At 38.2% G+C, this 21,866-nt stretch overlaps 1 protein-coding gene across 8 annotated transcripts in view; it reads right to left on the bottom strand.

Annotated features, from left to right (window-relative positions):
- The window catches only part of PATJ (PATJ crumbs cell polarity complex component), a 392,045-nt gene that overhangs the window by 26,155 nt on the left and 344,024 nt on the right, over positions 1-21,866 (bottom strand). For all 8 annotated transcript variants that reach the window (XM_057500268.1, XM_036911254.2, XM_057500269.1 and 5 more), the window contains 6 exons: positions 15,941-16,024; positions 11,094-11,287; positions 8,694-8,841; positions 7,520-7,606; positions 2,947-3,058; positions 2,183-2,220 (listed from right to left, as the gene is read on the bottom strand). In XM_057500268.1, coding sequence (XP_057356251.1) covers positions 2,183-2,220; positions 2,947-3,058; positions 7,520-7,606; positions 8,694-8,841; positions 11,094-11,287; positions 15,941-16,024 — 663 coding nt within the window. The remainder of the gene's footprint in view (positions 1-2,182; positions 2,221-2,946; positions 3,059-7,519; positions 7,607-8,693; positions 8,842-11,093; positions 11,288-15,940; positions 16,025-21,866) is intronic.

The raw sequence follows: 21,866 nt of genomic DNA, 5'->3' as shown, positions 1-21,866 counted from the left end.
GGGTCTCTCTATCTGTAGAGGGCGGAATGAGACAGAGACCATGGGCTTAGAGTAGGGTGAGGGCCTCTGGAAAAAACAAAGCAAGATAATCCATTGTGAGATTTTCTTTGGCCTGCTGGGGGGCCCATCTTATTTTTCTGACTTTACCCAGGGGCTGCTTTTCTTTCTTTTTTTTTTTTTTATTGAAGGGTAGTTGACACACAGTATTACATTAGTTTCAGGTGTACAACACAGTGATTCAACATTTATATACATGATAATTCTAGGTACCAGCTATCACCATACCAAGTTGTTACAATATTTTGACTATATTCCTTATGCTATACATTACATCCCGGTTACTTATTTATTTTACAATTGGAAGTGTGTTTATATATATATATATATATATATATATATATTTTTTTTTTTTTTGTGAGGGCATCTCTCATATTTATTGATCAAATAGTTGTTAACAACAATAAAATTCTGTATAGGGGGGTCAATACTCAATGCACAATCATTAATCAACCCCAAGCCTAATTTTCATCAGTCTCCAATCTTCTGATGCATAACGAACAAGTTCTTACCTGGAGTACAAATTCTTACATTGTGAATAAGTTACATGGTGAACATTACAAGGGCAGTCATCACAGAAGCTTTTGGTTTTGTTCATGCATTATGAACTATAAACAGTCAGTTCAAATATGAATATTCATTTGATTTTTAAACTTGATTTATATGTGGATACCACATTTCTCTCTTTATTATTATTATTTTTAATAAAATGCTGAAGTGGTAGGTAGATACGAGATAAAGGTAGAAAACAGAGTTTAGTGTTGTAAGAGAGCAAATGTAGCTGATCAGGTGTGTGCCTGTAGACTATGTGTTAATCCGAGCTAGACAAGGGCAATAAACATCCATGTATGCAGAAGATTTCTCTCAGAACATGAGGGGGGAGGTTCTAAGCCTCACCTCTGTTGATCCCCAATTTCTCACCTGATGGCCCCCCTGCGACTGTGCCTGTCTTAGGTTGTTCCCCCCTTGAGGAATCTTACCCGTCTCTGGCTAACCAGTCATCTTCCGGGGCCATACAGGGAAATGTAAAGTTGGTAAGTGAGAGAGAAGCCTTATTGTTTGAAAAGGTTAGCTTTTTACTTCTTTGCATATTTATGCCCTGTGTCTTCTATGCCCAGCATTTGTCTTGAGGTGTCTTTACCACTTGGAAGAATTATGATACTTGGTAAATTCGACATGTGGCACGAGTTCTATTTAAAGGTTGTAATTAGGTAGGAAGAAGAAAAGCTATAGAAGTAGCAGGCAGAAGAAAACCTGGGAAGATTGATTATTTCTTTGACATATCTTCTTGTAGAGTAACTTCAGCATGGATAGGTTTTAAACTACTAATTCAATTGTGCGCACACATTAACATAATAGGAGTATAGTTACATAACCAAAGTATACCTGTAATTACCAGCCCAGGGGCTGCTTTTCTTCTTCCAGCCCTAATCAAGTGATTTGCAACCTGGGCAATTTAACAAGCAAGCCCAGAACAACGTAGTAAAAACAGGAAAGATGTCATCTTGAAAATAAGATTGCATTTTAAAATGCACTTTAAAACCCAATTAGTTAAAAAGTAAGTTTCTTAACATACTCTGTAACAGACAATAACTCAGCCCACCTTGGGAGCAAAGCAGGCAGTCTTGAGTGATATGCTCCCAGACCAGGAAGCTGCTATCCTGGGAGGAAATCAGAGCAGTAAATTTCTTGTAAATAACCAGGAAGATTAATAAGAAACTTAATGTCTTTTCAAAGATAAACATTTTGGGACCACTTAGCAGGTGTATATCCCTAGCGCTTTGTCTCTCAACCACCTATACAACCCCTAGACAACGGACCACCCCAGGCCTCTCTTGTCCCTGCCAAGAGCTCTGTCCTCTCACTTTATCTCTAAATAAAAGCCTCTGCCTTGCTCTCCTAAAAAAAAAAAAAAAAATGTAGTGCTTGGGATGTACCAAAACATTCACAGCAGTTATCATGTGCTTTACTATATATTTTTCTAAGTCTGTTTATGTTACAGAGAGCATACATTTAATTCAGTAACTTAAAAGAACACACAACACAAAATTGTATTAAGGGAAAAAAATGTACATTCTAGGTAAATCCAGCACAAGTCAAAAAAACAGCAAAATAGTTGACTTACCCTAATTATCTCAATGGTCCTTGGTCCCACATCTGTGACTATAAGTCAAGAAGCAACACAATTAACTTTAAAATTAAAAGATAATATACTTGGGAAATAATATTGTCCCACAGAAATGGTATCATTTTCTACGTCTTTCAAGAGAAAGTACTGAAGCAAGCAGGCATTTTACACTGTCTCAGAATCCAGACTGGGAACCACTGATCAGGGGCTATGTCCCTTAGGTTAAAAAAAGTCGTCTCTGTTTGAGATACATGTGGCCATAAACATTTGGTCTGACAAAAGCCAATGGACTGGAGCAGCAGCTGCATGGAATATGATTAAATGAATTGCAGGGCGAGCTTTTCTGTCTCCCTGCATTTTTCTGCCTCAAAGATAACCCTCTACCCAAGGAAAGACTTAAAAAGATCCCTTGCCTCGCACCCTCTGCAATGGCATATGCACTTCTGACTTCCTTCGACTGACCTGTTATCCCTTTAAAATTTTCTCTTTGGAAATGGCTTTACTTTATAAAGTACTTTAGATTTTCACTTTCCCATTTTTCATGCGATCTGTGTAAAGTCAAAGGCACCTTCTAAAAATGAATCTCTATGGTTTTACTTCCTTTAGAACAAGTTTTACAGGAAGCTTGGGGTTTATGCGGCCATGTTCAAAGATTTTTAAAAATTTTAAATGAAGGTGAAAAGATTGTTTTTAAAAAATATTATTATTTTAAAAAATTGGGCAACAGGATGGTTTTGCTACACGGGTGTGCAAGTAACAACCTGAACTCGGGGAAGGGTCTGAAGCTCTCTTCGTGAGGACCAGGCTCTGCAGGCTGGTGATGACAGGAGCGAGGGAAGGATGGAAACTGCCGTGTGCGCTCTGCTGGCTCCCCTGAGAAGGAAACCGAGAGGTCAGCTGCGCTGAGACACTGACTTAGTCTTAAAAATTCATGCTTAGTAGTAGTACTTCAATTACTGACATAACCAGAGTCATGCAATAGAAAATTCTGAGGGGGCTGAAAAAGAAAACAAACATTTCCCATCTAACTCTCTAACCATCCTAACAGAATCCCACTTAACATTTCCTCAATTGCTTTCTCCATTATATGTGCTTCTATATATTGTTTCAATCATCAAGGTAGAACACATGTAAGATTTTAAGCTTTTCTTGTTCCACATGAAATCAAGAACATTTCCCTAGGTTGTTACGTAGTATTTATACATGATAGGTAATGGCACTATGTGTTATTTGGTGCTATAGTCAACATTTATTCCCTTATTACCCAAATTACATGACCTAGTTTGCTGTAACAAAATCTTGATTAACAGCAACTTGATCAAATGGAATACTTAATTGTAGGAGAAAGAGAAAGCAAGTATCAAGAAGATGTTTTAGGAATATGTTAAATTTTTTCTCAAAGATTTTCCCAAAGTTGGTAATAATTCAGTGCAGTCTGCTATACCTCCATTACTGTCCTTTATTCATTAAAAAAAAATATTTGAGGTTTACAATGTATCATGTATGGCTAGTGGCTATCCAATGAAAATCATATATATAGGGAAGGACCTCTCCAATGCAGAAAACAATGTCACTAATAATGAATAAAGAATTTTTTCTACCAACTATCAAGGTTATGACTGCCTCAAAGCTTTAAGCTAACCCTAAGACTACAATTGTCATCTGATAAGTTGTAATTTGATCCATTTCCTTAGTTCTATGATGCAAGTTGCTTAATATTTTAATTCTTTAAATACAAAAAATTTCAAACATACAGAAAAGCTGAATTATACAGTAGATATCCATATGCATGCCACCTGGATTCCACAATCAATATTTTCCTATGTATTCTATATCACTATCCACTCACCTATTCATCACTTAATTTGTCTTTTAAAAAATATCTATTTCAAAGTAAGTCACAGATAGCAATACATTTCACAATGGATACATTTAAAGTAGTGTTTTTATATTTTTCCTGAAAGGGTATGATTTAAATCAATGGTGCTACAATGGATAACTACTCAGAAATGAGGAAATACAGAATATTATAACTTTTGCCTAAACAGCCTCAGGACACTGTGTTTGCCAAAGCCTTTGTAAATATGCACTTGGCCTGGCAGTGTTCCCTCTGTTACCGGAGGAAAAGATTTCTCAAGTATTTTTGCCATTACATGCTTTCCTCTGCCAGGTAGGTACTCTTTCCTGGTTGGTGGGAAAAGACATTTTAAAAGAATAGGCTTGGTGGCCCCAAGGCTAGAAGATTTCTCTTAATGAACCCACTTGCTCTAGGTCAATTCAGTGAGTTATACTTCTCCTTGGCTCTCAGAAGAAGGCATCTATCACCCTAACTTAAGGATGGGAAGATAGTGCTCCTAGCAACTTGTGACCCTAGAGCTTCCTGACTGTTTTAAATAGGTCTGGAAAGGAGAGCCTGTTTCTCCACCTGGGTCATGGGCTGGTCTTCAGCTCAGGATCACAGAGGACACTTCCTTTCCACAACCAGCTACAACCCTTTTTTCAAAATTGAATTACTATTGATATACAATCTTACATTGGTTTCAAGTACAGCACAATGGTTCAACAGTTACTCATATTATTAAATCCCACCCTCATTAGTGTGGTTACTATCTGTCAACATAGGAAGATGTTACAGGATCATTGTCTATATTCTCCATGCTGTACTACTATCCCCGTGACCAACTTATACCATGACTGAGAATTTTTGTGCCCTTTTATCCTCCTCACCTTCCCCAACCCACCCACCCCAACCTCTCCCCCATGGTAACCACCAGTCACTTCTCAGTGTCTCTGAATCTACTGCTATTTTGTTCATTTTGTTTTGTTTTTTTATATTCCACAAATAAGGGAAATCATATAGTATTTGTCTTTCTTCCCCGGGCTTGTTTCACTTAGCATAATACCCTCTAGGTCCATCCATGTTGTTGCAAATGGAAGGATTCTTTCTTTTCAATGTACAAGCTTTTTTTCAATTAGGCAAATATCAGTGTAGGTTCTCATAACATCTTAGCCATAATTTTAAGGATAAAGTCAAGATAAACTATATTATTTTTCTTAAAATTGAATAAAGTCTACTATCTGAAATAAAAATCTGTACAAGAAGGTTAGAGAAAAGTCTTTGCTTCTATGTCCCAGGTTTTCAAAATATTACATCTCACCAACTATACCAGAAAAATGGCAATGGTGATTTTTGAACATTAATGATAGAACTTCTAAATTTGATAGCTCTGTATTTAACCAGAGTGTGAACTTTATTAGTCACTAAGATGCTTGTATACAATCCTTAAGAAGAGAAACTCAGTTCTACCTATGACCTCACCTATCAGTCCAAACTTCTCTTAAAAGACTAGAATTCCTTATATCCCTTTATGACTTTGAGTATGCTACTCCCTCTCTGGGATGCTTTCTCCTTCTTTTCAATCTATCAAACTTTCTTTTTAAACAAAAAAGAACATGTAGTATTACCATTTTATTAAGAAAAACAGAAAATAACTCAGTAGTTAAGGGCTTACTACATGCCCGACACAGTAAGTGCTTCAAAAATGGAGACTTATTTAACCTCAGTTAGATGTATGAGTTAGGGATTGTGATTTTTCTCCATTTCACAGATGAGGAAGCTGAAGCACGGAGGTTAAAGAGACTGCCAAGGCCTAAGTTTGGGGTCCAGCTGTGGCTTCCCAAGCCCCCAGCACAGGCTGGCCCTGCATGCCAGCTCTGGGCGGGAACCATGATGACCTCTCTCGTCTGCTCTCCAACAGGCCCAGGGCCTGGCCCTCACAGCCATGCAGCAGGGTGCTGAGGGGTGCTGCCTCCCCCCCCCCACTAGTCACAGATCTGCTACTTTCTTCTAAGGCATCTGAGCACTGAGAGGGAGAGTGATTTGCTCAAGGTCACACAGGTAGGAAGTAGCATCTGAGCAGTGTGACTTGAACATTTATGTCTGTAACCACTACACACACCATATTCCAAAGCCTTTCAGACCTCTTCAGATTTGTCTCCATCGCCTCATGCCTGGGGAAGAGCTCAGGGATGGCTATCAGACTCCTTTTGGAGTGAAACCCCATGGGACCTCCTCTGTGTAGCTCTCCCACACTCCCCAGCAAGAAAAATTTCATCTCCAGTATTGTTCTGAATTCTAATCTCCTGTGTACAGTGAGGCTCTAATGCTCAACAAGTGAGCTTTACATTAAGGAAGAGCCTGAGACAATGATTTTGCATCTCAGGTTTCCACTGTTGATACAGGCCAGGTCAGAATCATCACCGACCATCCATACCTGGGACCCCACTGTGGCACTATTTCTTAATAGACATGATATTTGCTGCCCATTACATAAGACAAAATGAAAAAAAAAATCTAAACTTAACATGTTTATTAAGTTTCACTGCTTTTGCTTTTAAGATTCTGAGACAAGCCAGCTAGTCTGTGATCCTATCTGAACAATGGTATTTTTCTTCACCCATTTTCTAACATAAAAAGTCAAAGGAGGCAGCTAGTAGCATTTCAGAAGTACCTGTGTGCTAACCACAAAATCAGAGTGTCTTCTGAGCAAAGAAAGAACTTGGAGAGGCTTTAAATGTTAAGGTTCCAGGGAGAGGACCAAACGTCATTTTTAACCTTCAACAAAGGCCCATCTATAACTCACAAAAGGGATTAGGGGATCACATGTAAGTTTCTACAGTTTCATTATGTACTAAATGGAACTAAACATAAAATCTACCATCTTGATTTGTCAGCTATTACAATGAAAAAAACAACAGAACAATGAAATATGCTCTGTTAAAAAAAAAAGTGGCACTTATATCAGCCTTGCAAATAAACATAAGATGTTTGTTAACCCACAAACTATCACCCAGTAAGGCCTCCCTCCCATAGGAGAAACCCTCACACTTTACTCTCCTAGGAATATACCATTAATTGCCCTCAGCATGTGTGAGTGGCTATTCACAAGTTAACTTTATAGCAATATTTAATTGAATGAATAGAACAATGTTGTGCTAATGAGGGTCAAATTGCCACCAGATGTTGCTTCTTTCTTTTTTTAAAATAAACACAGCTGTGTACATGCATGTAAAGGCAATACAGAACTAATAGTGGGAGAGAAAAGTGGTTCTAAGAAAACCTTTGCAGGCAATAAAGGAGAGAAAAATCTAGGGATTAACAAATTTCCATCCCACCTTTCATTTTTATTTTAAACACATTAAAATACATTGTTCTTGGTGTTGTGAATATGCTGCATGTTACGTATTGTTTCCAAACAACAATGTATGAAATGGGGAACTTTCTCCCAGTGGGGACAGGTGAGTGAGTCAGTCTGATGGGAAGCTTTCAACAACCTGACTGTTCTGTGATGTCTTCCTTGAGGAGGGCCAGGAACCAGCACGGAGTCTTCCAATCTCTAGCTGTACCAGGCCTTGTGCACACTTGGGAAGACAAGAAAAGAACAGAGGTAAAAACGAGTAACATGTAGGTTCTCAGTTACCAATGTAGAGCCTCCACCCTTCTCTACAGCCAAGAACTGCAAATGGGTAAAGAAGGCAACTGGCAAAAACGGAAATTCAGTTATCAAAAACCACACAAAATAACAAAAATTTATCAACTCAGCAGTATTCATCTCATGACTTCATAACTTCTTTAAACATATTAAAAAGATAACATTTCAGTTCACCTCTTTTCCTTTTCCCTCCTGATGTAAGTATGTGCAGTGAAGAAAAAGTGATAAAATGGAGGACAGACAAAATCAAACATAGAGGTAATCTACAAATATAAATCCTCTTTTGAGTAATAACTGATAGTTGACTATATGAGATCAGGATTTTAAAATAAAATCCATTTGTCTTTACAAAAGCTTCCACGGCCATCTGTGAAACAGAGTAAGATGCACCTGGTTATAGCCAAATGGAAATTACATGAATTTTTAATAACCAATTTCTTCCAAGAGAGGTAGAACCCATGTGGCAGAGCCACTTGGAAAGGAATTTTGAGCCTCAGCATCTCTACCACTTCAGCGAGAGACAGTTGGGGTGGTAAGAAAACCTCTAGAACAGAGCTTCATTATCTTGGGCATGCCATTCTACTTTTTCAAACTGCATTTGTAAATGTAGAATTGTTGTAGACAATCTTCAATGTTCCTTCAGGCAATAAAGCTGGATTTGATGAATTCACGATAATATAGCCCTGGAGGGAGGAGGATGAATTTTGTGGATCCCATTAAATGAATCTATCCCATTCAAGTGCATTTAGAGGACAATTATGGATAGTGGAAATTCTTACAAGTATGAAAAACTTAGAAATCCCCAAACAGGGTTCTTGTCAATCCTGTTAGTCAATAGAATAGCTGTTTTTTTTAAAGCTATTCCTGACTGGTTAAAATAATCAGAGATTAGAACTCTAGTAAAAACTAGAGTCAGCATAAAATCCAACCCATTTTATAATCAAGCTAGACTAGAATTGTCCTATTAACTGGACTTCAGTTATACTAGGTAGGCAGAAAGCAGCCTAGGGACTCACCTTGAGGATAGTGGCCACTGTTTCCTGTGAGGCATTTCTCATGTCCTCCCCATTCACAGATAATATCTGATCTCCCTGAATCAATCTCCTATCAATGTCTGCAGCTCCACCTTTCACGATGTCAGAAATAAACACTCCGTTTCCATTTCTGTGAATACCATAAAGCAGTGGGTAATGGCACAGTTTCTTTATTAAATCTGAGGTTACTGACACTCTGTATAGATTCACTAAATCATAAAACTTGGAAAAAGGGTCTTGTAAAGCCATCTAATCCAACACAATCTACTAATTTCCCAAATGATAAACCTCAGGGTGCTCCCCCTTTAAATAGTTTAGGCCTATTTGTGCTGCCTATGGTAATGTTCATTTTTATGTCTCAGGGGCATAATTTCTGCAAGAGGATAATTTTAGTGAAATGAAATGGAAATACACTTTCAAAAACAGATTAAGTACTCTTAAAATGTACAGGCTGTTTCCTTTAAGATGAGCTCAATTATTAGCATTTGATCTATTTTTAGTCTCTCACTTTCTTTTCCTGCCTTTATTACTTTAAGGTTTTAATTACAGTGTATTTATTTACCTGATGAATAAATGTCTCAAAATTCAAGAGGTTAAAAAGGGGGACCTTGAAAAGTTTCCCTCTCATCTCTCCCCCAGTCCCCAAATTCTCTTCCCTGAGGCAACCAATGTTACCTGTTTCTTGGGTATCTCTCCAAGAGATATTCATATAATAATACACAAATGCATGCATGTATACTACACGTGTGTGAATGGATATACATACACTACACCCCTTTCTCCTCCAGTTTTGTTTTAACTTTGCTTTTTTCACTTGATACACCCGGCAATTGGCCTTTATTAGTACTTGTGGTTCCTCATTGTTTTTACAGCTGTATACTATTCTACAGATGTTTCTTAATTTCAGTTATGAGTAAATTTCTGATAGATATATGTTATTTCCATTTTTAGCTATTGCAAACAATGTGCACTGAACAATAACTCTACAGGGATATCATTAGGTTAAATTTCTAGTCATGGAATTGCTAGTCAAAGAATTGTGAATTTTGAGACCTTGTACATCTGATCCTTTACACTGAAACTTTTTGTGATTATTCCTTACAAGTTCGATATGAGTTTGTTCCTTACAAATTTAATTTGTTCTTTACAAATGTTCTTTACAAATTCAGTATCAATTACTGTTGTTGTATGAAGATTATTCCATCAATCCACTATGAGACAATAAAGTAAAAACCATTCTCTAAATGGAATCTCCCCAGGTACAGTGTATGTCACAACAAGAAAGCAAGCTTCAACAGAGGCTCTGCCAGTTGCTCTGAGCCCAGTGTGCATTGAGTTTGTTTAGCAATATGAGTCTCAGGTTTTTTATTTTGTTACACATTTCAGAATGACAGTTTTATGGTGCTGAAGTAAAAAAATGAGCCCATGACAGCACAGTACTTGGCACAAAAGCAGTGCTCAAAAATGGTAGCTAGTATTTTAGTAACAGGTTAGACAGCTGAGAAAAAGCACTAGGCTAGTCATCAGATATCTGTGAGGGCAAATGATATAACACATAAAACCAGCTCCAATTCTTCCTAAGAAGACGGTTGATATCATTTGTGTACATATTGGGGCCTCTAACCCAATTGGGGCCTGAAAATCCTGCAGCCTTGTTGGAATAAATACATACTAGGCATCTAACGCCAATAAACCACAGAAGCCGGAATTGCAGTTTCAAGATATTACTTACTTCTATAATCTACTATTATTCTGGAACAGTTACTATAATTTCCATATATGGGTAAGCAGCACAGACTTCAAAAGAACAACCTAGCCACTAGGATCTACTAGCATTTTTGGTGCAAGCTATTATTTTGGGGACATCCTTCTTAATAGAAAAGTACTGTCATAAAGAGTTTATGTCTGTGTCTTTTCAGCTAGTTTTAGTAATTCTTCAACTAGTTTTAATTAACATCGTATGAAATTAACATGGTACTCCACGGCAGAGCAATTTTGTTAATTCAAAGTTGTATAAATCTTCTCTTGATACCAGCTGTTTCTTGGGTATAGTTGTTTTCATTAACCCCTGCAAGACTCAGATCTAAGGGACTTAAAATTAAAAGAACCATGTTGACTTTGTTCTTATTCTATATGGAAATAAAAAACCTGAACAGCTTGGGTATATTGGGCTTAGAGCTCTATCTTTATATGACACATTTTTTGGGTAAGACCTTGCTCAGAAATATGACCTATATTGTTCAAATATTCATAAAAATGTTAACTTTATAAGTCATGTCATTAGTTTACACTAGACATTGTCTTTCAGTGTCCACAGGCATTAGTTCCTAGAACTCGAAAGGATAATGCCAGTCAGTCCTGGCTTGCAAAGCATTTCTTTACCGTTTCCCAACAATGCTCAGGCCCAGGCCTCGGCCAGCCTTCTTCTGCAGATCCACAGGGAAAATGTCCAAGTTTTCCTCATCCCTGTAGTGCGCCTCATCTCTATACACCACCAGTTGCACCTTCTGGGGGGTTTGCCTCAGGGCTGTGATGGCTTCTTCGTGGCTAGCGCTCCTCAGGTCAATCCCATTAACCTGGAACAATGGGCAATCAGGATGGGCTGCTGACTACAGAGGCCTCTCTGCCTGCTCTGTCTGCCGGAGCATCTCAATCCAACCAGTGCAAACCTCTAGAAGCTCCCTGCCATTCCCAAAGCACACAGGCAGCAACCACTAAGAGTGGTGGATGCTTCAAGTATAAAGGAGGTGACCCTTACACTCTACCCCAGATAAGCAGAGGGTGGGTTAGTATACATGATAATGCAATCTTATGTAGCTGTGAACTTTACTATGGAATCAATCTGAGAGAGAGAGCAGGGACTAACTGGTTCATTTACTTGAGGTCAATGGGAAATAAACATTAGTGTTTGGTCAGCATTTTCAGACTCAAGTTTGTGTACTAATTTGACAACCTCACTCTTAATTGTTAACATCACAACTTCTTCAGAACATGCTGGAAGGAAATAGGGGACCAGTATTTCCAACAGCATCAAAGACCCCTCCTCCTGGACCAAAGTCCATTCATTTGACTCTGGATCCAAATGAGCACAGATGGGACCACACATGAGACAGCAAACAGTACTGGAACACCACCAAGTAAGGCTGTGGCTCTGATGCTGGCAAGTTATGTGAATTTGGGTCAGTCATATAACCTCTGTGAACCTCTGTTTCCTGGCCTATTAAATGGAAATGGTGGCCAACATTCATTTTTTACTTAACAAATGCTTCTGTATTAGCCCTTTATGAATACTTACTATTTAACCCTTCTTCTAACTCTCTGAAATAGATACTATTACCATTTTACAGGTGGAGGAAACTGAGGCACAGGGAGGTTAAGTGACTTGACCAAAGTCACACATCCAGCTGGTGGAGGAGCCATGACCTGAACCCAGACTGTCTTTCCACCCTTAGTCTCTATACCATGTTGCCTCAACTGACTCTTGGAATGGGTTACTGGAGCCCCTTGCCATCAAGTACTGTTGTTGGTTAGTGAATTTGATACCATGGAGAAAGTGAAGGGCGGAGCAGCCAAGGACTCAAAGGGAGGGAGTTTGAGGCTTTCCCTCAACAGTTAGGAAAGAGCCCAAAAAAGGGAAGGATGGGCTAGGCCAGGGTCAGGTGGATGGCAAAAAATGCGAAGTCCCGCAAGACGCTGGTTCCACACTGTGTTCTGGTCCATCTCTGTGTGTCCTGGGCAGGTCAGGTCCATCTCTGGACCTCTGTTCCTTCGTCTGTACAATCAGACCCTGATCTAAGGCTTTTCCAATTCTAGCATTCCAAAGAGTAAGGACTCATGGCATAAAGAATGGTTACAGAGAAGGAGAAAAGAGGTATGAGACCTGTTTAGAGAGGGTGACTTTTGAGCTGATTCTATGAGCCAAGAAATTGTTTAAAAGGCTAATTTTCAAGCTGCTTTTTCTTTGCTGGTATATATTGGTGGGTTTGTATACTCAGGTTAACCAGGCCCAGAACAACAGTGGTTTTCAAGCATGGGTTTAGGATGTAGATGGAGTTCAGTTTGGGAGCTGATTCCAGGTTACAGACTAGATGAGACCTTATGTAGATTAGTCAGCTTAAGCTTCAACTGTGTCATCTATGAATTGCAGATAATAATGATAATATCATTATTTACTTAGTGTTATGAGAATTATGTGAAATAAACCCTGTAATGCCTTCAGCACAGGGCTAGGGTTTGGCACACAGTTGAGCTTGATGTAAGGTAGAAGCTGGTATTTCACAAGGTACTGAAGTAACCACAGCCAGGGCTCTTCTCTCTGTGCCAACATTCCCTGCTGTGTCAGGTCCCTGAATGTGCTCTCGTTAGCGAGGTAAGCCCACAGAACAATAGGGAAAACAATGTCTCTAGAAAATGTGGCCTGAGTTGATTATTTTCCTGTATGCCAATAGATGGCATACAAGACCACTTCTGTTAATCAGTTGAAAAGTTACCTACTTCTATGGATTGATGGTGAATTCTCTAAGCCTCTAAAATACCTTTGAAAGGCCCTAATGATACCTTTAATTGAGAGCATTGTTATTAAACTCTAATATTACAAAAGCAATTTACATTAAATTCCAGCATCAAGACGTCTGCTCAAATTAAAGTGATTCACTCTAAGTTCATAGTTTTCATTTCTTCCTCTGCTTATCAAGAGACACCACTAAATGTACCAATAATCATAAAAGAAATATTGCTGTGTGTCTAGAATATTGTGGAATGATATATTACCTTAAGTGCCTCACAGAAGCACCATATGCATTAATTAGAACATTGACTGTATGGGGTGGTGTGGTCATAAGCAGGCTCCCTATTTGAGAAGAAGGACTGTAAGAAGCCCTGGTTGACAGTGGAAGTGTGGCTCATCCCTAGGTAGGATGGGCATGTGGGCACGCGGGTGAACCACTGCTTCAGAAGGAAAGAATAACCAAACCATGTAGCAGTTCCTCATCATTTTATTCCACAGGGAACATGAGGCATTAGCCCTCTTACTCTTCCTGTTCCTACTTGCACAAAATTGGAAGAGGACAATGCGAGCAGAGGCAGGGTAAGACGAGCTACTGTAAAGGAGAACCAGAAAAAAGACAGTCCGTGCTAATCACAGAGTCTTAAATCTTGTCATTCTAAAAAATCATCTGACTATATCTTTGTAAGCAAAACCTGGCTTTTCCTAATTTTAAGTTGAAGATAGTATTCAAACCACAGAAGGCCACCTTGCACAATGCAGAAGGCATTGTTTGAGCAGAAAGGCCATTGTTTGGGAAAGCACTGATGGAGAGTTGCCTTGTTTTGTGGTCTCAAAACGTACCACCCAAGTTGGCCTATCTTCTCAAGGCAGCCTGCAGGCCACAGGCGACCTGTGCATCACTGGGCACCTGTACACACTGACCACAACTGGAAAAAAGTTCAGATGTAGAGTCTAAAGCTGCTTATAAAGGAAACATGTTACTTGACCAAACCAAGATCTATTTTTTAACTGAATACATGACATGCTCTTGTGGACGAGATCCCATGGGAGTAAGAGAGGAGCCCATCCTGGTCATCTTTCATGAGAAGTATAGACCATCCATCCATACTGGGTAATGTAACTCAGCTAGATGCCAGGAAATGGTTCTTGACCTTTCAAATTCTCCTTCCACTTAAAACAAATTTTCTTTCTTCATGCTAACATGTCCTGAGGGTTCACTTGTACTTGAGTATACTTTATGAAAGAGAACACTACAGCTGAGGGACTATCCAACACAAACAGATAAAGTGTAAAAAAAGGTTTTTCACTGAAGTATAACAGTTACAGAATAAACTACATATTTAAAGTACATAATTTATACTGTGAACTTATGTGAATTTATACCTGTACAACCATCTCCACAATCAAGAAAATGCACATACTAGTTTCAAGTGATCATTACAGGATAATTTGTGGGCTGACAAATCGTATAAGTATCAAAGGCATGTATGTGTCTGTACTCTTCTGAATATTTAACCTATTCATCTTATATAGCCAATTACAATAACACCAGTTAATTAGAAAAACTAGGAAGAAAAAAAACCCCCCAAAACTTCATTACTAAAAGATGGTGTTGTATGCTAAAGCAGTTAAGCCTATTCCCAAAGAGGCCTCACTTATTTTTCTAACCTCATACACTTGTACCTTAATGAGCACACTGGGAGTATGTCCTAATCCAGTGATGAAGCACAGTAAAGGCCTGCAGAGAAACCCTATAACTTGCCCTGAATTTAATTTGCAGTCAGCCTGGCCTCTCCTTTAACTCCTTCTTGCTTATATTTTCTCTCCTTAATTATATTTCTGGTTTCATCTTGGGAGGCAGACTTTTACCACCAAAGGGAAAAATAAAAACCCATGATGTCATTCATAATGTGCTATTAGAACTGCAAAGAGAAATGCACATGACCACCATAAAATGGTAACTGCTCAATTAAGTTCATCCAATGAAAGAAATAAATGTTGCCTAAAGGTTTCACATCATCAAAAAAACTCTTTAGTTCCACCTAGCAGAATGCCTGGCATTTGCTTTCCATTCTTGGGCTCCCTAGTTCAGACATTGCCTGCCTGGGCGCTTTTTAAAAGGTTTTAATGCTGTTGCTAATTGAGCCCATTTGAAAGAGGCAAGTTAAGCATTTCGATTTTAATAAGTACCATATACCACCTAAACCAAGAAGATGCTACATTTTCTTTAACTAGAAAACAAAGATAACAAGGCAGGAACCTCCATTTGATTTAAAGATTTATTAGGAATAAGAAAGTAATACTTAAATCTGACATAAAGTCTTTAAAATAGCAGGTGTGCATGTTTATGTATATGTAACTATATCTGTTTTTAGGAGGGAATTTATTAAGTTATAAAGTAAAGGCAAAAAAATTAAATTACAATACTTTCCAGTCTCATTTGATATTAAGATTACAAAACCGAAATTGTATTTTTCACTTTTCCCTTTAATTAAAAAAAGTTTTCACAGATTTAGATTGATAATCTGTCACAATCTTGACAGTTATTCAATGAACATTTAAAAAAGAAAAAAGAATAAGGTATGTGTTTTTTTTTTTTAAATGGGTGAGAAGTGAGGATACAGTTGAGTAGAAGACAGTGAGTAGATAAACTGACTTTGTAGGTCAAGGTCAGTAAAGGAATCATATTTATAGGTATAAAATAAAATTCACAATCTTATACCTCTAGTATCTGGTCACCAGCCCAAAGTCTTCCATCTCTGGCTGCTGCTCCTTCTTCATAGACTTCATGTATAACTATAGCATCCTGTAAAAGACAAATGCTTATTAATTTTCGATAATCACAAATGCTTCCTTATGTAAACAACCAACCCATCAGAGTAACCCATAATTTGCTACTTGCTAATAACGTCATATTTTATTTGACCTTAAGATAAACAAAATATACAGTTATGATATATTCTGAGGCCTAATTCATTTTTCCTAAGTTTATTATTTTACTCCTTTAGGACTGGTTTTGCTTAATATTTCAAGTTAAACTTCCCTCATGTGTTTTACTGTAGCCCTATACACTGCTGCTCTGTATGAACTTGAGGTGAACTATGTGTCATTGTTATTTATGTTTTATGGTGTATTTTGAAACATGGTTTCAGGTATTTATTAGTGCTCAAGGATTTGGCACAGATGTGTGGCCTGATGAGGGGGGTTTGTCAGGCCTCATTACTTGGGCAATGAAAGGAAAGAACTTAGTGGAATGCAATGGTTCTGGAATTCAGAGCATGGAGAAGGAGTAAGAGCATTCACAGACCTACATGTAAGACAACTGTGGGTTCAAATTCTTACTCTGCCATTGAGTAATCTTGGCCAAATTAGCTCCTGAGCCATAAAATCAGGACAATATCTAAGGTAGGTAAGCTTTGGCTGAGAAAAGTGTTTCATGGTTAATGAATTAAAAAAATAATCTGTATCTCTTCAAATTAACAACCTTAAATTTCTTTTTTTTTTTATGGATCTCTTTTTTTTTTTTGAGAGGGTATCTCTCATATTTATTGATCAAATGGTTGTTAACAACAATAAAATTCTGCATAGGGGACTCAATGCACAATCATTAATCAACCCCAAGCCTAATTCTCAACAGTCTCCAATCTTCTGAAGCATAATGAACAGGTTCTTACATGGTGAACAAGTTCTTACATAGTGAACAAGTTCTTACATAGTGAGCAGTGCAAGGGCAGTCATCACAGAAACTTTTGGTTTTGATCACGCATTATGAACTATAAACAATCAGGTCATATATGAATATTCTTTTGATTTTTATACTTGATTTATACATGAATCCCACATTTCTCCCTTATTATTATTATTATTATTATTATTATTTTTAATAAAATGCTGAAGTGGTAGGTAGATGCAAGATAAAGGTAGAAAACATAGTTCGGTGCTGTAAGAGGGCAAATGATCAGGTGTGTGCCTGTAGACTAAGTATTAATCCAAGCTAGACAAGGGCAACAAAACATCCACGGATGCAGAAGATTTCTCTCAGAACAGGGGGGATGAGGTTCTAAGCCTCACCTCTGTTGATCCCCAATTTCTCACCTGATGGCCCCCCTGCGACTGTGCCTGTCTTAGGTTGTTCCTCCCTTGAGGAATCTTACCCGTCTCTGGCTAACCAGTCATCTTCCGGGGCCATACAGGGAAATGTAAAGTTGGTGAGTGAGAGAGAAGCAATATTGTTTGAAAAGGTTAGCTTTTTACTTCTTTGCAGATTTATGCCCTGTGGCTTCTATGCCCAGCATTTGTCTTGAGGTATCTTTACCACTTGGAAGAATTATGATACTCAGTAATTTTCTATATGAGGCACGAATTCTACTTAAGGGTTGTAATTAGGAAGGAAGAAGAAAAGCTATAGAAGTAGCAGATGGAAGAAAACCTGGGAAGATTGATTATTTCTTTGACATATCTTCTTGTAGAGTAACATAAGCATGTATAGGTTTTAAACTACTAATTAAATTGCGTACACACATTAACATAATAGGAATACAGCTACATAACCAAAGCAGACGTACAATTACCAGCCATCTCCATTGAAACCAAAAAAACCAGTTAGGCACCCTAGGCATTTGTGAAAAGTTATCAATGATATGATGGATATTGTCTAACTGAATTTGAATAGTTTGAGAAAAATCAGACAAATTAAAACAACCCATTCCTGGGGACTGTTCACATCCCATATGTTCTTTTAACAGTAAATAGTCTATAGTCACAAGATTTTGGAGCGCTGCAACTTGCACTTCTCCTAATTCTTGGTTGAGTTCCAACAGTATAGATCCAGTCAAATTTGTTGTTTTACTGTATGCACAGGCCAGCTTAGATATCTCCTTCTTCATTCCAATGGCAAGTCCAGGAACCGGTGGGATGAATGCAGCTACAACTGCAACAGCGCCAGGATCTTTGTTGAAGTTTTTTGATGATCATCTTCTGGAATGACCCTTCCAGAGAATGTTGATGTTGGAAGTTCTTCTTCATATCGTATCTTAGTTCGTTTTCTGGGTAGCCGATTAGGCTTTGATCCTCTGTATAAACACAAACAAACCCTTTGCCCACACTTTGATATGCCCTTTATACCACTGTGAAGAACTTATTGGAGATCACCACACAGGAACTTTTTTTTTTTTTAAGAGAAAGGAATATTATCAGAAAAATGTATTTCCATAGCTTATCATCTGACACCCTTTAAATGATCAAAATTAAGGATATTTAAAGCATGCATTAATCGTTGATATATAGTTAGTTTTATCCTATCAGGGAGTAATCCCCCTTTTCTTTCTTTCTTTTTTTTTTTTTTGTTATCATTAATCTACAATTACATGAAGAATATTATGTTTACTAGGCTTTCCCCTATACCAGGTCCCCCCACAAACCCCTTTACAGTCACTGTCCATCAGCATAGCAAAATGTTGTAGAATCACTACTTGTCTTCTCTGTGTTGTACAGCCCTCCCCTTTCTCCCACCCCCCCATTATGCATGCTAATCATAATACAACCTTAAATTTCTTATTGTCATAAAAATAACATGTACCCATGTAAAGGACTCAAGCAATGGCAGGATGTAGTAAATTGCAGAAAGAAACTACCTTCTGTACCTGGCCCTCAATTCCATTTCCTAGAGACAACCACCATCAACAGTTTCCTAAGGATCCCTCCAGATAAGTTATATCTATACACCCACATATTATATCTATACACCCACATATTTACATTTTGGTGAGACTATTTAAAAAATACTCAATTGAGCTTGTTTGTACAATTTTCCCCCCTTTCTCCCAATGTTGAGCAAGTAGTCAAGCTTTGAAATTCTTTGCCTTCAGGATTTTTGTGGAGTTAAAAACTGAAACAACCAAAAGTCAATGGTTCCTTCTGTTGTTTATAAAACTGAAAGGCACTGAAAAGATGATGCTGAATGAATTATGCTAGGTGTCTTGGAGGGCTTCTGGGAGAGGAAAAGAGCTTTTGAGTGGAGACTAGAAACAGATCTGTAAGTCCTATGAGAAGTGAGGATTTGAGCCTCACACTGCCCAGCTCCTCACCCCACAGCACAGACACACACAGGTTGCAAGATTCCGCAGGCAGTGTTCAAGGTGGGTGGACTATGGGCGTAACGGACCCCACCCTGAAAGAACTCATGTGTCTCAAGCATTGGAGCCTGGAAGCATCAGGACTTCTGGCCTTGAAGAGATCATATAGGCTTGGGTAGGTATGGGCTTGATGATTACCAGGGTGGACTAGTGACGATGAACACGGGCCTACCGATGTCTGGGAGCCTTATGAAGAAGCCAGAGCCCTGAGTGCTAATGCGCCACCGAATGACTAAGGTCAAATCTGCCTCAGTCCAGAAGTATGGAGCTTCAGAATCAGAATTAAATTGACATGAAGTAAATAAATATTTATTACAAAAAATATAACAAACAGGAAAAAATTCCAAACCAAATCTACTCTCTTAAAAAAAAAAGAGTCCCTATACAAATCCTGGAGTAGCAGCAAGAGAAAATAACTAGATGACCCAACTGGATTCTGAACAGCTTTACAATATTAAATACTTTCATTTCATCACCATAGTTCTGAAAACATTCTTTATTATAGCAATTAGAGAGAAGCTCCCAAGAGCCGGGGAAGGTTTCTTGATCCAGACAACATACACATTTCAGATTCTGTACCTGCAATAGATGTTATACCCATCTTTATTTTAACTCTGACTTATGAAATTTCCAGATCCAGTGAGCATTTACACTGCCAAGTGTGTTTCTCTGAACTGTTTCAGGGGAATGATTTTGAGGAAATGTGCTGGATCAGTAGCTTCAGACAATCCCAATAATACTGCCAAGATGACACCAAGGGTCATTTTTATTGAAGGCAGTGCAAGGAGAGGCTAATGTATGCCCCTGGTAACACCTGGTGCACTGCCAGTTTTAAAAGTTTGGTGGTCCAAACACCCCATCTTCACAGGATTGGGAGAATCAGACTGAAGTCATACTACAAATGTTTTTCACAGAGCTTAACTTTCAGCATAAGCTCCTTTGATCTTGGAATATTACAAAAGTCAAATGGGAAATTTCTCTTTATTTATACTCAAAAGGAAGAAAAAGATTCAATAGAGTTTTTTTCCCCATAAAGGTAGTCTGAATCCAAAACTCAGATACTTTCTGGGCGCTCAACAGCTATCATACATAAAGGAAACACACAGCTAATGGTCTCAGATAAATGCTGAGTGCACTGCCAATGATCTGTTTTTGGCCCATTAGTCTTTATGTATGAAAATCTCCCCATTAATTTTTTCCTTCTGTTTGACTACTGCTGTGATTTCTCTTAAAGTTATCAGTGAAAATACAAGAAAAACATGAAACACTCTGACTTGCCAACAGAAAAAGGTCATATTTCTTACCATGCGCCCTGTGCGCTGAAAGTGCTCTATGAGGCTGTGGTTCTGGGCAGTTGCATTAACTGGGGGCAACAGAGGTGGGAGGTGAAGACCAACACTAAATTAGAAATGTGGACTGAATTGAAAAGAAAAATGTATTTTATTTATTTTTCAAAACTTATACACCTCGGAAAGAAGGACAGAATGGTAAAAAAAAAAAAAAAGATACTGGATTGGGTTATTTCAGAAATCTATTTGACAAGGCTATTAAAATTTTACTTCTTCCTTGCTTTGAAAAATTATGATTAGATGAAATAATAGGCCATTAATGAAAGCCTGACCCTAATTTATTGCTTTAATAAAAAAACTTGGAGTTGATTATACATACGATTCTTATCTCTTTATTGCATATCCTCCTAAATTTTAATGCTCTTGGCCCATGCAAGCAAAACTGCTTGTTGGCAGAGTTCTGAGCATTTTCTCCCCCACCAACCACCCCCCACCCCTATCTCTACATATTTAAATAACATTCCTTCACCCTAGACTACCTCAGTGACTCTGTCTAGCAATACCAATGACTTCTTCTAAAGCTCACTTATTCCAGAAGCAGTCTATTAATCATTTCACTGTGGGTGGGTTGCTGGCTTATGCTGAGGAGAGGCTATAGAGATAAATGACTATGAGCTAGGCCTCTGGAGTCACATTTATTTTTCAAAACTTATATACCTCATAAGGAAGGACAGAGTGGTAAAAAAAGTCCACATCCTAGCCCTGCTCCTTGTGGCATGGGCCTTGGGAAGACTGTTAGCCTCTCCAGGTCTCAGCTTCCTCATTTTTATTTGGTTTCAGCAATGTTATCTCCACATAAAGCTTTATATGTGCAATGCCAGCGTTTAGAAAGGAAGCGATAACATTGCATTTATTTCACATCTCTGTGCCAAGGATGCTACACACTTCCCAGTGGTGCCATTTAGTCCTCCAAACAACTAAGCAAGTTCAGTGTTATTAGTCACATTTATAGTTGGGGCAACAAAGGCTCAGAAGGGTTAAGACTTGACCAGGTCTTTGCAGTTTCTAAGTAGTAAAGAGGAAATTCCAACTTGGGATCATTCAATACCAAATTCTGTGTTTCTACCACTACTGAAAATTTCTCATCTGTTTTGAGTATTTTATTTTGTACTTGTAGAATTTCCATATGGCATCAATTCTGTTGAAATACTGTCTCCTTAACTCT

This window comes from Manis pentadactyla, chromosome 4 (assembly GCF_030020395.1).
Source record: "Manis pentadactyla isolate mManPen7 chromosome 4, mManPen7.hap1, whole genome shotgun sequence".
NCBI classification, from domain to species: Eukaryota; Metazoa; Chordata; class Mammalia; order Pholidota; family Manidae; genus Manis; species Manis pentadactyla.
The sequence above is the reverse complement of the archived record's forward strand: the minus strand, read 5'-3'. Positions and strand labels throughout refer to the sequence as shown.